This window comes from Ixodes scapularis, unplaced genomic scaffold (assembly GCF_016920785.2).
Source record: "Ixodes scapularis isolate PalLabHiFi unplaced genomic scaffold, ASM1692078v2 PGA_scaffold6__148_contigs__length_123643588, whole genome shotgun sequence".
NCBI classification, from domain to species: Eukaryota; Metazoa; Arthropoda; class Arachnida; order Ixodida; family Ixodidae; genus Ixodes; species Ixodes scapularis.
This window is the reverse complement of record NW_024609881.1, coordinates 98471322-98486877: the sequence shown is the minus strand read 5'-3', so window position 1 is coordinate 98486877 and position 15556 is coordinate 98471322. Positions and strand designations below refer to the sequence as shown.

Genomic DNA, 15556 nt, shown 5'->3' with positions numbered 1-15556 from the left:
TCCTATGCTTTGAGTAGAAATAATCTGCGATATGTTGACTTATTCTGGGGAGCAAACCTACATTGACTTAGGTCGTTACACTTCGGCACGCGCGAATTCGCAAGTAAGAACATGAAAACACGGAAGTTTTTCGCATACAATCTAGGTTTTATTTAGGAAGTGTTCACTCTCGCCAGTGAGGTCCGGAACGGCCTCGAAATTCATTCAAGCCTTAGGCATGAGCTTGAAGGGCTAGATTCGGCACTCGCTCCGGCGAACGCATTCCGTGTGCCCCTTACGGTAGAAGCCTGGAGCGCAGAAACAGCCGCTGACGCAGTCCATGGTGCAAGCGAGTGGCATGCGTTCCATGCCGCACTTGAGTTCGGCACAGCTGCTGCCCACGCATTGCTTGAAGACCTCATTGGGACCGCACTTCCGGCTCCATCCGGGGGATACTGCAAGTAATAGAGCGAGGATCAAATCACGCATCATTTCGTACACCCTAGCTAGATTATAATAAAAAAAATATAACGTGAGCACGTTTAAAATAAAATAAAATGCACTCTAAACGTCACGTGTACAGCCAGTGACAGGTTTTCTGTACTTACAGTGGGGACGATTGGCACAAGGTGCGACACCACGAGCTGGCCGATGCGCCGCTCAGGAGGGCTAGCACATAAGCTATGCAGGGAGTACCGACGTTATGTTAATGTTCTTAAAAAAAAACGAGGTTGAAAGTTACTTCCACGTTTTGTTCTTGTTTCATTGTGGCAGTCGGCTGCATGTCTTAGCACATGTAAAGCATATCATGAGACATTTTACCCCCTTCAGCGACCACTAAACTGTCCCAACTTGTGTTGTCGGAGTATGTACTCTAAAAAAAACACGCGGCTGACGCATACGGAAATGAGTAATTAAAACAAATATAATTAGCAGGAGGAACCTGTTATACGTAAACCGAACAAGTACCATAAATCTAAAGTGAAATAAAAAAAATTGCAAGTGACAGGAGACTATGGGAATGCGTGTAAAAGCTCGACGGATTATTACAAAAAATATATTGCAATGTAAGGCCTGAATTCGTTTGTTTTGCGTGATGATGACTCTACACACTCAATCTTGTGACAATATAAAGTAGTTTTCTCTACATCTTATAAATAGAAGAGCCTTAGAGCTAAATTATTGTGCAGCATTCAGTTGAAACCGGCGCGGGGTAAAATGTTGACAGAGTAAAACGCTCTTCCTGATTAGAAAGAAGATTCCATTTTCGGGTGTTTATGCTTCGTTGAAGAATACATCAGACCGTCACCAAATTCTATGATTCGATGGAGCCACTCAAGCAGCGCCGAAAGAGCACATCATGACGGCGCTAGACGTCTTTGTGCGTCCGATATACACGACTCAACCAATCACGCGCATAAAGAGCGCAGGATCTCTTAGAATTCAATGTGCGTGATTGTAGTAGACGGTGATAGCAATTGCACAAAGATGATGAGTGCCTTGATGATGCAGTCGTGGCACTGCTTGGTTGGCACCGTAGTATCGTAGTGTTGGCTGCGGTTAGAGTTAATGCAAGACGGAGCATAAATAAATGGCGCGACTACATGTGTTTAGTCAAGTATTGCTCAAAGTATTTGCGCGTTCTTTAAGCTGAGTCAGCAACCGCTTTCTCTTTGTCGCAGCGGTAAAGGTATACAAATCTAAAATAAGTGAAAGAAGAACCAGCTTCAAAGATGTCTTACTTCTTGCAGAGGCTGTAGTGACCGCCAGAAGAACCAGAAAGCCGGAGATCAGAAGCACCTTCATGTTTCGATGTTTGGTTGCTGTAGAACAATTGTCTATAGTCTTCGATCCTAATCGACAGGTTTTTATATCTTTTAGAGTTTCTGTCGCGAGAACGAAGTCAATGGCTTAAGCCGAATAGAACAAATAACACTTGAAATATAGATAAAAACCAACGGAATTATCACCAGACGAGGTTCTTAATACTTTGTTCCTAATGACGTCGTCTGATTGATAAATTGATTAGAATTTCCCGGTGCAAGAGCTGCTAAGGTCAAATTACGGATGGACACCTCAGATAACCTGTGGTCTCTCTGATGTCCTGGTGTGGGGTCATCTAAAGTAAAAATCTGCAGCCGGCTGCAAAAAAAAAAAAAAAAAAAAAAAAAGAAGTTAACAAAAACGTTTTTTTTTACATGCGTGGTTTTTTTCTGCCGGATCACTGAAATGAGGATTGATAGTTCTACGAACATTCGTTGCAACGTTTTCACAATGATTTACATTTTTTATCGGGCAGATGTTGTCACACAAATACAGTTTGATAAAATATGACAAATGAGACGTGGTCGATATTGCATAATTGTGGAATGAAAAATTTTTGGAAGCAGAACACAATGCGGGAGTACGCGGTTAATATGTCCACACATTCGGGAGCTTCACTATTTATGGAGAGTATATTCCCCTGACTTTCCAAAATTGTTCGTCTACAGTCCTTGGTTATGAAACGCAGTTCAAAAAATAAAGATTCCCGAAGTGAGAAGTGTTTCTCCTCGGTACACTGATCCCTTCCGTCAAAAATATTTCATTAGGTGTCTGCATTGCACACGTGTGTAATAAGATCAACCTTCGCCGGAATGAAGTGTTCCGTGCAATATACACGTTATGAGATCTCTGGCGAGTCTCTCGGAAGATTTACGTTAAGAATCTTGTGCAAGATTAATGTTCAAAATCTTCCCAAACTCGAGAATTTTGGGTAAATTTTATGTGGCGAATCTTACTCATAATTTATGTTCAAAATCTTCCAAATCTTGAGCAAGCTTTATGTTCAAAACCTCCCGAGTCATGCGCAAGGTTTGTGTAGCGACAATTAAGATCTGTCTGACAACATTAATCATGCGCGAATTTATTTAATAGAGGAAAGCTTATGTTGCGACCATACGTCTTCTTTCCAGAATTAAAAACAGTTTTTTAGGAGCTGAGTGTCCATTCAAATGTCGTCACCTAAATTAAGGTTGTAAAGAATTAAAAGTGGAACACGCTGAACGGAACTAAAATCTGCGAGCGTGCTACATTTGGGTGCTCTACTGCTTCTTTTGTATGCAACAAAAAGTGGCAAATGTTCAACTTTTTGCATAAATGTCATGACTTTGTGTTGATAAACAAATAAACGGCCGTTTCGATTTTGGCAGGAGCTAAGAAATGGCTTTATGCTTTTACCAGCAAGAGCTGAGAGCGCTTCACATGCTCACAAATATTATCAGGTATAGCTGATAATATCTCCTTCAAAGCTTTGCAATATGACCGAATAAAAGTGCTTTAGAGGCTTGGCTTGAACTAGAGTTCTACTTTATTCAAAATGTTGCATTTGACCTCGGAATAAATTTCGTTGGCAGTACTTTGGCCAAAAAAAAGTAATATTTTAGCGATACACCTTTGAGCAATAATGATTTATCTAATTTGGTTACATCTATTAAAAGAGTATACATAAAGGAAGTGTGAAGCAACGTTCTTGCTGTTAAACAGCGACCGAAAATTTTAATTTTTGCGAAAGGCAAGAGCAATTCCAAGGTCCGATGTGATAAAACGCGCCCTTCCAAAGGTTTTATTTAAAAGAAGAAAAAAAGCTTCTGGAAGAGTTATGTGTTTTTTGAGCCAGTTGAGGCAATAAATATTCGTCATTTCCTTCATCGTGCAATCCCAGACTTCCTCAAAGATGCAAGAAAACAACACTACATAGTACATAATAAGATTAGATACTTTATTAATCGCATGTCCTGATGATCCCAAAAGCATAATTTTGAGCGAGAAATTAATTATTGCATTTGAGCTCCGTGCAATGCTTCCGGAGATGGCCTACGGGCATCTTGAATCCGGAAGAACTCAGCAGCGGCTTTTGCGAACGCAACGTCCGTCACGTTTGCGGTAGAAGCCAGGCGCGCAGAAGCAGCCGTTGACGCAGTCATTGGTGCAGACGAGGCGCTCACGGCCATGACACTTGTGTTCAGCGCAGCTGCTGCCCACGCATCTTTTGTAGACTTCATTTGGACCGCAGGAGCGACCCCAGTCTGCAAGTATCGAAGACGGCGTTTACCAACCAGCCCGCGTTTATCCACACTCGATGTGAGCACTGGGAGAGCGCAGAAACCAAGATTGCGTGAATAGGGCGATCTCACAGCCAGTTTTTTACGGCACTGCTGCTGCCATCCATTGTAGAAAAACAAGACTTTCGGCACGCGGGACATCCCCGCTGAGGATCTGCAAAAGGTGACTCCTGGACTGGAGTTCTATGAACTACAGAACAGTGAACTAGAGGAAGGGTATCGCGATCAGGCGCCGACCATAGAGTTATTACAATAAACGGTAGAGGCTCAGGTGACGTCGATGTGCCGTTGCATTTTGAAGCAGACAGCAGCCAGTCTAAATTTGACCTCCGGTAATGCATTCCTATGGGAACACTCAAATGCGATTTCTCTTCACGCTCGATTATACGAGCAGATATTGCTTAGTGTTGTGACATAATAAAATTTTTTTAATATTTTGTAATCAGATGTACAAAAATATGTTTCAGTTAGAGCGTTTTTCTTTCGAATTCATAGCGCCGAATACTGCGCTAAAATAGCCCAATACACATGCATGATACCTGTTGACGTTGCAGACTGCCTATTATAGGGCACGTATTTACGCATATAGACAAAGCTATGAAGCACATAAAGTTAATCGGCTTGACAAAACACCAAAAGGATGCTAATATGTGGCAAATAAAACAATCAAATCAGGCGACAAGAACGAAGCATGGATAAGTGAGACGCAGAACATGTACTGGATTAGGAACAAACTGTGCATGAATAATCGAAATAAAGCTGTAACCAAGTGTTTTTTTTATCTTTTTGATATTTAATTGCTCTTTTTGCTTGAATTGATATTTTGTATTGACATATCATGCTGTACAACATAAACCTGGGTTTAAATTTTTCCTGACTTAAAGATCTCTCAGAAATAAAAAAAAAAACCTTAGCTAAAGTAATTAGACTTTTATAATGCGAATAAAGGTGCATGGTACGCGTTACGAGTAAAGAAACTACGCTGATTTCTATTAATCGCTGGCGGAAAGAAAACTATCATGTAAGTTTTCTCATAAGCATACAAAGTAAGACTGAAAAGTAGACTGGTTTCTGTCTGCTTCAATTTGCAACTAGAAGTCCCGTAGACACTAGCGCCAGCTGAGTCTCTAGCGTTTATTGTAATAACTTTATAGCGCCGACGCGCCCCATGCATTGCTATAAAGCAGCGAGCGTAGAAAGATCCAGGATATACCGGCGGCGCTGCGGTAGCATGGGCTGAAGGATCCAAGCTTTCCAGGGGCCTTCGGCGAGCAGGTTTGACTTCGCGGTTTGGCAGCGCGTACTGGCTTTTGTTCAGATCTTTCCACCGTGTTTTCTGTCGCTTATTACGAATGAAGCGCAATGCGGATTGGACTACGACGGCAACGAAGATGACAACGACAACGAAAGTAGCGCATCAAATGTAATGCGAAGCTTGCGCTAGTACAGCCCATGCTTTAGTGGCGCCCTCTCGTGCCGTCCATATGAAGTGCGGCAGCCGTGAGCGCTCTCTGAAATCACTATCCCTCCTCTAGTTCACTTTAGCTATAGTTATGGAGGCGTCACGCATGCCTGAAACGCTTAAGGCCCGTTCACACAGTTGCGTTAGGAGCGACCACTACGCTTACAAACGAATGCAACCGGTTGGAACGACGAGTTGCCATAGCAACGAAGCGCCAAATGGTCGTTTTGTTCGTGTTCGTTCGCAACGCAAGCAGCTGCGCCGGGCTGAACTTTTTCGTTACGTTCGAAAACGACGGAAGCGACAGAACAATCACAGGTCGAGGTGAGCTCGGTCGCGCGCGTTGCATGCCGGTCGTGCCGGGCTCCTTCTATCTGCAAAACATGGCGTCGGTGGTGATCGTTGGCGTGGACGGCGTGGTGGAAGCTCATCCTTCCCCGTAAAAGCGCTACCCTTGACTGTCAATTTTCGTCGTGTGTCGTTATGATAACCCAGCACGTACTGCAAGGGAAGATCCACCTACTCGTGCGGCGATCTCGTGGCGGCACTCTCAAGACAGCAGAAACGCTCGTGCCGTCGTGTTTGTTTACTTCGACTACAGTGGTGCTTTCTAAGCATTTGTGTCCTTGGACATCGCCCGGATTTCTTTCTTGGCTCACTCGATGCGTGTGCTCAAGCTCAAGGTATTACTGGTGCGTACCGTATAAATGATGCGAATTTTCACCCGTTTTCATCACCCGAGAAAGGTGATTAGTGTTAGCAATCCTCAACGCTAACAACGTCTCGCTCGCAACGTCTAGCTGATCATGAAATTATATTTCTACGTCGCTATATCGCTGCTAAGATTACATTGTCTTTTCTAATCGTAGAAAATGTGTGTGGCGAGATTTGTAGTGTTGTCAAAGTCGTGTATTAAAGTCGTGATCGTGCAAGACGGCGTACTGCATCTTTTTCTCTTTTTTTAATGCACTACCCTGCAAGCGTATCCTGAAAAAAAAGTTTGTGATCATAGAGGACGGTCTGTCTATTTTCTGTTACGCAAGTGAGTGGCAGCGCGTCCCCTTCCTTTTAGAGGCACCGCTGAAGAGCTGACGGCGGCGGAGAGGCGGTCGCCGTGCTGCCGACCCGCTGCGCTTGTGGCAGTGGTTGCAGGAGTGTACGCGCGGCGGAGAGCGGTCGCTCTGGTCACAACGGACGCAGTCGTGGATAACGGGCTCGTTGCAGATGTCAGAACCAGCATTTATGCAGCAGATCTTCATGACTGTACGCTGTAGTCGGTACCTCCGGCTGCTTCGGTGAGGACCTCGCGTCGGGCCCGAAACCGTCCGCCAAGTTTGTAAGCGTAGCTGGATTGCTTACTAATGGCTATAGGAGCAAGAGCTGAAGCTTGTTTCTCATTGGCTGTTGATTCGTGTGGTTGCATGCGGTTGCATGTGTGTGTACACGTCGCGCAAACTTGTCGTTGAAGTCGCAGCGGTTGCATTCTTTCGTAAGCATAGTGGTCGCCCCGAACGCAAACGTGTGAACGGGCCTTTAGTGAGATCGGTCTATTGAAGCGTCCGCGTATGCACCGTTACGACAGCGGCGCCACCGCATCCGTGTGACGTCACAGCAGCGCGTTCGTGTATAGACAACGTTAGTTGATAATCTCAGTTGTGAACTCCAGTCAAAAAAAAAACGCCCCGCCCCCCCCCCCCCCCCCTGCCGCCCCCTTCCCTCCGCCCTCTTCCCGTCAGGCCTCTTCCCGTCAGGCCTCTTCCCGTCGTTTGAAGCATAGAGTTATCATAATGTACACTAGAGGTTCAACTGGCGCTAGTGTCTACGCGACTTCCGGGAGGCAAATTGAAGCAGACAGCAACCAGTCTACTTTTGCAGTGCTCCTGTGCATCCCTATGGGAAAACGCGCGTGCGTTTTGTCTCTTCGCCGGAAAATAACATGAATAACTTTTGTTATTTCGGTTGTACCGGATAGTATATACCTTTATTAATATTGGGAAAGCGTATTTGCTTTATTTATAGCATTTTTCCTTACCACTGAGCGATGTTAAACGTCGCTGGATTTCAGGCCCAAATCTCTGTACCATGGCAGGTATGTAAAAACGAGCGACGATTCTAAGCAAAATAACGAACGAAAGGAATGTAGAGTGTGTTCAAGGTTAGCTAGCATTCCGGCGGCGCTTACATATTGCCAATATATAAGCCTGTCATTATATGAAATTGACCCCGTCGTGCTCATTTTCGCGATCGGTTAAAAAAACATTCGGACGTAAAAAAATAAAGTACGTGGGTTACAAAAAGTGTGTCGTTTTAGTATTTCCTATGTCGGGCAGTGTTTATCGGGCACCTGTTCTTTTCTGCTTCTTCCTATTTTCAAAGATCTGCAGCGTGCGAGTGATGATTTGAACCTAGAACAAGCATCTTCGCACATATTCACGAGCAGAAAGAATAAAACAGTACTTATTTATTGGAAATCGGACTATATTACGTGGCTTTCAGTTTATTTTGATCATCTGCGTGCACAAGGAGTTACTTATCCAGTGTTCCAGCGTAGTTCTTCCAGTTTTCCACCTGTCCTTTGTTCGTTTGGCACGTATATCCCAGACGCTGGAAAGCGCCGACGCCGTGTTCGCGCTAACAGTGTCCGACAGTGAACATAAATACATGTACGAAGCAGTTTTATCACCGTTTTTCATACCACGATTTTCAAATAAAAACGCCGTAACTGACCAATTATTTCTTCTGCGTGACTGAGAAATGTTCCAATGTGCCTAGTACGTGCAAATTATTCGTGATATTTGCTCTTATAATCGAGCGCAGAGAGAAAATGCGCTCTCTTTTTCCCATAGAAATGCATTACCGGCAGTCAAGTTCAGACTGGTTGCTGTCTGCTTCAATTTGCAGCACCACACTAGCGCCAGTTGAACCTCTAGCATACATTATAATAACTCTATGGTTTGAAGTGCCATTAAATTTTAGTTCCAAAACTGTGACTTCTATAGAGGATAAATTACGGTGGGACGCCATCTCGACGCTGTGTTTGGAAAAGTACGTATTCCAACATAGACTTATTATAATGTACGTGAGAAGTTCAACTATGCTAGTGTTTAGGCGACTTCCGGTAAGCAGTTTGAAGCAACCATGCTAGTCCGACTTTGCGGTGCTCCTGTGCATTTCTACGGGAAAATGCCCGTGCATTTTGTCTCTTCGCCGGAAATTAACCCGGATACCTTTTGTTATTTCGGTCGTACCGAATAGGATGTAGCATTAATATAATTGTAAAGGAGGAATTCTTTTAGTTACATAATTTTTCTCCGCCAGTGTTCGATGTTAAACTTCGCTATACACTTCAATAAAGGGTATCACCTTGCACCCTTTTGTCCCATATAATGCACCCCAAAACTTCAGCTCGACGTACTGGCACTATAGTCGAACAGACGGCCACAAATTTGACGAGAGGTTTGATAACGGTGCGATATAACTTTGTAAATAGCTAAAGTACGCGTCAAATACCACAGAAGGGAAACACTGAGGTTTTGCAGTAGGGCCAAGAAAACCCCCATTTTTTTTACCAATAACACGTACATTAGCTATTTATTAAGTTGTACACCACGGCTATCAAGCCCTTCGCGAAAGTTAATACCGACAATCGGCATCACTGTGCGGTATGTCGAACGGACATTTTGGGGTGTATTATATGGGACAAAGGGAGTAAAAATACCCCCTTTGTTTAGAGTGTATTTAAGGCCCAATCCTTTCTTCCAAAGCAGGTATGGAAAAACGAGCGACGATTGTAAGGAAAATAACAATCGAAAGTAATGCAGAATGTGTTGAGGGTTCGACGGCATTCCGGTGGTGCTTATATATTGCTGATATGCCCGTCCTATCTTTATAAAAAAATGACCCCGTCGAGCCTGTTTACGAGCAGTTAAAACATTTAAAACGCAAAGAATGAAGTATGTGGGCTATGCATAAGGTGTGTCTTTCCATTATTTTCTATACCGGCCAGTTTGTATCGGGCACGTGTTCTCTGGCTTTTTTCTAGTTTCAAATATTTCGAACATGCGGGTGATGCGCTGAAAGCAGAACAAGTATCTTCGCACATATTAATGGGGAGAAATAATAAAGCTGTACAAAATTAATACAAATTGGACTATATGGCGGGACCTTCAATTTATTCTGCATGTACACAGAGTTACCGATCCAGCGTTACTGCGTACACTCTCAGAAAAAAGGCTATATTCTTACGACACCCCAAAGCTTCAGTCCGACGTACAGAGCGCTGACGTCGAACAGACGGCCTCAACGTTTACAGGTGGCTAGATGGGGTAGTGGTGGAACTTATTAAAACAGCTAATGTACGTGTTAATGACTACAAAAAAATGTAATAGGTGTTTTCTTGGCATTACTGCAAAACCTCTGTGTTTTCTCGCTGCAGTCTTTGATACGTACTTTAGCTATTTAATGAGGTATATCTCACCGCTCTCAAGCACCTCATAAAGGTAGAGGCCGTCTGTTCGACAACAGCGCTCTGTACGTCGAACTGAAATTTTGGGGTGTCGTCTACGGGACAAGGGGTGTAAGAATATACCCTTCTTTTTTCTGAGTGTGTAGTTTATGCCGTCTTTCTCGGTTGTCCATATGTCCTTCGTTTGTCTGACAGGTCTATCGCCCATGCTGGAAAGCGTAAACGCCGTGTTCGCGCTACCAGTGTCCTAGATCTGCGCATAAATACATGTACGAAGTCATTTTAGCACCGTTTATAATACCATGAACTTGACATAAAAAGCTTAACTGACCAATTATTTTGTCTGCGTGATTGTGAAATGTTCCAATCTACCTAGTATGTAACAATATTCCTGATATTTGCTCTTATAATGAGGCGCAGGGTACAAAATAAACTCGCTTGTTCCCTAAGATATGCCTTACCGGAATTCATTAAGCGGTTGGTTGCTGTCGGTTTGATTTTGCCACAGCCACACTAGCGCCAGTTGAAACTTTAGAGTACCTTATAGTAGCTCTATGTATTCCATATAGACTACAAAGCGGCTGCCATAGCAGCCGTCCGGCGCGTCAAACGAATGTGGGCGAGTATTGGGGGAAAGAATGAAGGGGGGTTACTGCTCGGTCAAGCAGCGTCCATGGGCAGTTCCGTAACTGAACTAATCTAATAGCGTTGGTATAGGCAAGCGCAAGGTGAGAGTACAATTATGCGAGAGGTTTTAGGCGTTCGTGAGATTGAAAGTAAGGGCAGGTTTATAGATTGGAGTTCGAGTGCGATCGGTCGCCGTGTCGCAACTTGTCATCACCGTTTACGGCAAAAGAAAGCACTGGCACACCGGCGCTCGAGCAGTTCTGGAACACTTATTGATTTTTGTATAACTTGACTGTAGACTGTGTAAAATTTCAGAGATTTAATCCCCGCACAATTTACGAGAAAGTGTCGCTTGTAACATCATAAGAGTTATTTGGAGGCCATGGCGAAAGATTGATCCGTAAATGTTTAGAAATTATATACAGTGCTAGGGCTAGCCGATAGAGGCCGCCTGTTCGTTCCCTCGTCGCAATGAGTAATAGGTTAGCTTTAGCAAACGGCATGCGTTCGTTATAATATCAACACAAACATAACCAATAGGGCGGTACGTGTGGCAGGGCGATAAAGCGAGGTCAAGCTGCGTTGAATTTTAACGCATGCTATTCTCCAGCTACGTCACTGTCTAACATCCATATAAAACGTCTGTTATCACCAGTTAGAACATTTCAGGAATGATTTTGTTTTTGAATGCAATCGAAATATTAAATTTAGTGGCACAAATTGAAACTAACCATGCGTGTTCTTGGAGACTCTATTCTTAAATTTATATTTTTGCGTGTCGCCTTTGTTATTATATCATTCGCTCATGCATCAGCCCTTTTAATTTTATTATCGGTATAGTGGAGGCCTTCTATTTCGAGAAGTTAGGGTGCGGTGGTTTGCTTGTCTTGTCGTTTTTTCTGGCCCTTAGAATATTTAGGAAGAAATATAACGTATATTTCTTACCTAGAGCAAGCGATGACCCAACAAGGAGCAGAAGAAAGGCTGTGGCGAGAAGGACCCTCATGACTGTGAAGTGCTCGAGGTTTTGTAGACTCCCTTGAGATGCCTTCCTAGAGGTGACAGCTCTCTTTATACTAGGCGAGGATCCGGATAACACGGAAGATGTGCTGTTGTCCTCAATAAATATTCTGGTCACCTGGCAATGCAAGATAAAGTCACGGAGCTGGTACATCATGTATGGTTCAGCATTTCTCCTTATCTATTGAGCACAGTCTGCTATTCTCAACGTTGTTTCTAAAACATACGGAATAAACAGGCACATTTCTCACCGACGACCTCTTTCTGTTTGTTATGGACCGCTGACGACGAAGTGTCAACATCCACAACTGATAATGCTTTTGAAATGCAGCTTGCATCTTTTGCGTCATCTCGAATGTATCAACGGAAGTCGCTGTATCCGTGTAGGTTGTGTTTTTCCAGAGCATAACACAAGATGAGTTACTGCTAAGTTTTAGCAGACCACATTTTTGTAAAGCGGTATTTACACCGGGAGCTCGTGCGTCCTATCCGAAGCATCGTTTGGATCACCGGCTTGGAGCCTTATTGCTCCAACGAAAATGATTTCCGAAACACCTGTGAAGTGTCTGCACGAGCTACTTAAATCATATTTTGTGGGTAAGCCTAGCACATACCAAAAAGTGTAATGTTTTCTTCTGGTATCCTAATACCAGCCTCTGTAGGGAGTCCTCCCAACCCAAGAGGTTCGCGAAAACACCTTAAGAGCTATCGTTGACTCTCTGATAGACTTGATTAAGTTTTCGGGGTAACGTATCAAGGCCATAATCATCCGATGATCTAACCTGCCCTTGCAAGAAATATTTCAGGCAGTGTATAGGAATCTTATTCACATTTTAACGAACCTTTCAACTCCCTATTCAGTCCCGTCGTATCGCCAACTTTCAGCAGCGTTTTTTTTTTTTGTTTTTTTTTATGGCGAAAGTTTTATTTGTTTTTTTTTTTACGAAAGGTGGTTTTACCAAAACGTCAGCAAGCACGCGCCTCCGAAATAAAATACAAAGAAAAGCACAGCAACGCAGATGCTTCGTCAAGGAAGCCTGCAGGGTCGCTCGAACTTAAAGCGGACGCGCCCCAGAAATAAAACACAAAGAAAAGCGCAGCAACACGGATGCTTCGTCAAGGAAGCCTGCGGGGGCGCTCAAGGTCAAAGTGGACGCGCCCCAGAAATAGAGCACAAAGAGAAGCACAGCAACGCAGATGCTTCGTCACGGAAGCCGTCGTGGAGCCGGCGGAGTTCGCCGCATCTGCGCAGTGGAGGGAGCGTGACGTCACTGCCGGAGCTCCGTGTGAAAAAAGAAGACGTGGCGCGCTGCTTGTAGGTATGCGCTGCCTGTAGAAATGCTTTCGCATTCCTACACGTAGGCAGTCTTAAGTGCCTCTCCCGAATTTTACTTTCATCAGAAGTTCATAGAGTGGGGACGATACAAGTGCTACAGAATTTCTATAGCCATGTTTCAATAGACTTTCTATTACCATATTTTTGTAGAATTTCTATCGGACTCGATAGAATTACAAGATGCAGTGCGGAGAAGCGACATCAAACGCAGTTGAAACCACCTTGAGGAGTCTCCTTCTTTCGACTTATTTGGCAATATATTGGGAAAAAAAAGTGACTTTGGGTTTTGTTATGTTTGAACGTTTTCGAATCTTTATATTTGGCGCACAGAAATAGTTCGTACCGTTCATAATTGCGAAATTAGTCAAATACATATTTAATGACCTCCAGGCATCCAAAAACGAAATGAATTTGAGCCAGATTTTTCTGCGTGGTTCTTCAAGTTGTGACGTCGCCCTCATCACATTTGCGGTGACAAGTAGGCCTAGCCATCTCCTCTCCATTGCAGGCTTCTGTGGCTTCAATTACTCACAACAATTTCTTAACACAATTTTATTTCCCACTTTGCGAAATAGTATGGCTACACACATCTGTGGTAAAAGTCAAACGTGTTTTGTTTTACGATAGTTCGGGGCATCTTCACAGCTGGTGCAGAATTCTTGTTCTTAATATTGTTTTATCACAACCAAAGTTCGAATGCACGCATTTCAGAATATGTAGAATTCGAGTATGTAGGTTTGGGGGAATGTATAATTTTATTTTTATTTAAGAAAAATGTAACAGTAGCTTGTTAACCCCTTGAAATAGCATTTTTGCTATTTGTAACTACTTCAAAATGTAAAAAAACGTTGCACGCAATATTTTTGTTGTTCATTGCACAGAGTTTTTGAAATGGTGCGAATCACTTTATTTATGTAGCCTTTTTAAGTGTGCTGCCAAGCCTCACATGTGCACAAGAACATGTTTTTTTTATGGATCTACATAGCACCGAGAACCTAAAAAACGCGCTAGATTAAACGTAGCAAAAGATTACTCGTGTTATGAGTGCTCCTTTGCGTGTGTACTTGTGATGTCTGCATATGGTGCACGACGTAAGCGGTGAATGCATGTTTTCATGCAAGTATTATAACAAATATTTATATAGACTTCGGTTTCTTATCAAAGCGCATCTTTGCGCCCGCGATCCTGCTGCCCGGTGGCTGCAGTGCGAAGCCCCCTCCTCGCCTCCCTCGTAGGATGGAGGGAAGCAAAGCGCACGTGTGTTGTGACGTCGTGAGTGAGCAATTTTGTTAGTGTGTTTAACAGTTGTGAACGAAATAAAATGCACCAATTTATGAACTCAGCAAAGTATGAGGCACCCGATATAAATAATAAATTCTTGCGCTAAACTCCTACTACTATTTCGAAGTCTAAGGATAAACGATACCAAAAATTAATCCTCACACAGTAACTGTTTTACACCCTGAAATGTTGCCGCCTATATCTGTGTTCACCTCAAGAACCGAAGTAAAAAAAGTCCTGCTCGTCGCGGAGCATTACTGATTTCCCCCTTATGCTGACAATTAAAATATATGTAGGTGTAATTTAGATTACATATATGTTATCTTATCAAGACGTACGCGTTCTAAACGCGAAAAGCATCGCTTTTTCTTCCAACAACCAAAGTTTGTAACAACTACTTCGCGCCGCGTATGAACACTGCACAAAACTTGCTATTTTCTTGAGGTGAAAATGAGTATAGTGAAGCTAAAAAAAGCGAATTTCCGTTGGCTCTCTGTTATATTTTGAAGCAAAAATTATTCGCATACTGCGCAATAGGAAGTAGCAAGCTGGTAAAATTACGACGCCACTAAGGAAATTCATTCATGCCGATTCCTGCTAATAACACTATACATGTAGGGCTCTAGAGAGAGAGAAAAACAGCTAACTGCTTCATTCTCAGTTCTCTATATAATTTATTTTAATTTTAACGGTATTGAGCAACTGAGAACTAAGCGCAAAGAGAAACTCAACCCTTCCCTTTGTTTTTGACAAAAGAGGAGCACCACTTTTTTTTCCTTTTTTTTATCAATATTTTGCTACAGAAACAATAAGTAACATGGTCGAAAGGTAGTAGAATAAAGACTATGTAAATTTTAAAAAAATCACTGTAGCTTTCGGAAATCACACATTTACGTCGGCTGAGCGCAATTACTCGATGACAGAAAAAGAGTGCCTTGCAATCATCCTTGCACTTAAAGGTGCCCCAAGGAGGAGTGTGAGATCGCCTAAATATGGCGACAGCTAGCTCTGCGGCCTCTGAGCATCATAGAAATCTATAAATCATAACCAAACGCGGCCGATATTTTTTTATTGAATAAACCAAGCATAAATTTAACAGACCGAGGTTATCTCCGACGATGGAAGGAGCGTTGTGCCGGCATCCAGGACGTCATGTGACCAAAGAAAACACGAGATTTTGTTTAGACTGCAAACGCTGTTGCTAAAAGGAGTGTATGCTTTTGTAGATGACAAAACAAAATGAAAGTACTCAAAGAATATTGATTTTTCGCGTTGAAAGAACA

General features: G+C 43.1%; 1 protein-coding gene across 1 annotated transcript; it reads right to left on the bottom strand.

The window, feature by feature from the left end:
• Nucleotides 1-216: 216 nt before the first annotated feature.
• LOC115309658 (chymotrypsin inhibitor-like) lies at nt 217-1785 on the bottom strand. Its single transcript, XM_040221252.1, has 2 exons — nt 1722-1785; nt 217-434 (listed from the first exon to the last, which is right to left on the bottom strand). The coding sequence occupies exons 1-2, from the start codon at nt 1783-1785 to the stop codon at nt 232-234; spliced, it is 267 nt and encodes an 88-aa protein (XP_040077186.1). The 3' UTR covers nt 217-231.
• Between the last annotated feature and the right edge of the window lie 13771 nt (nt 1786-15556).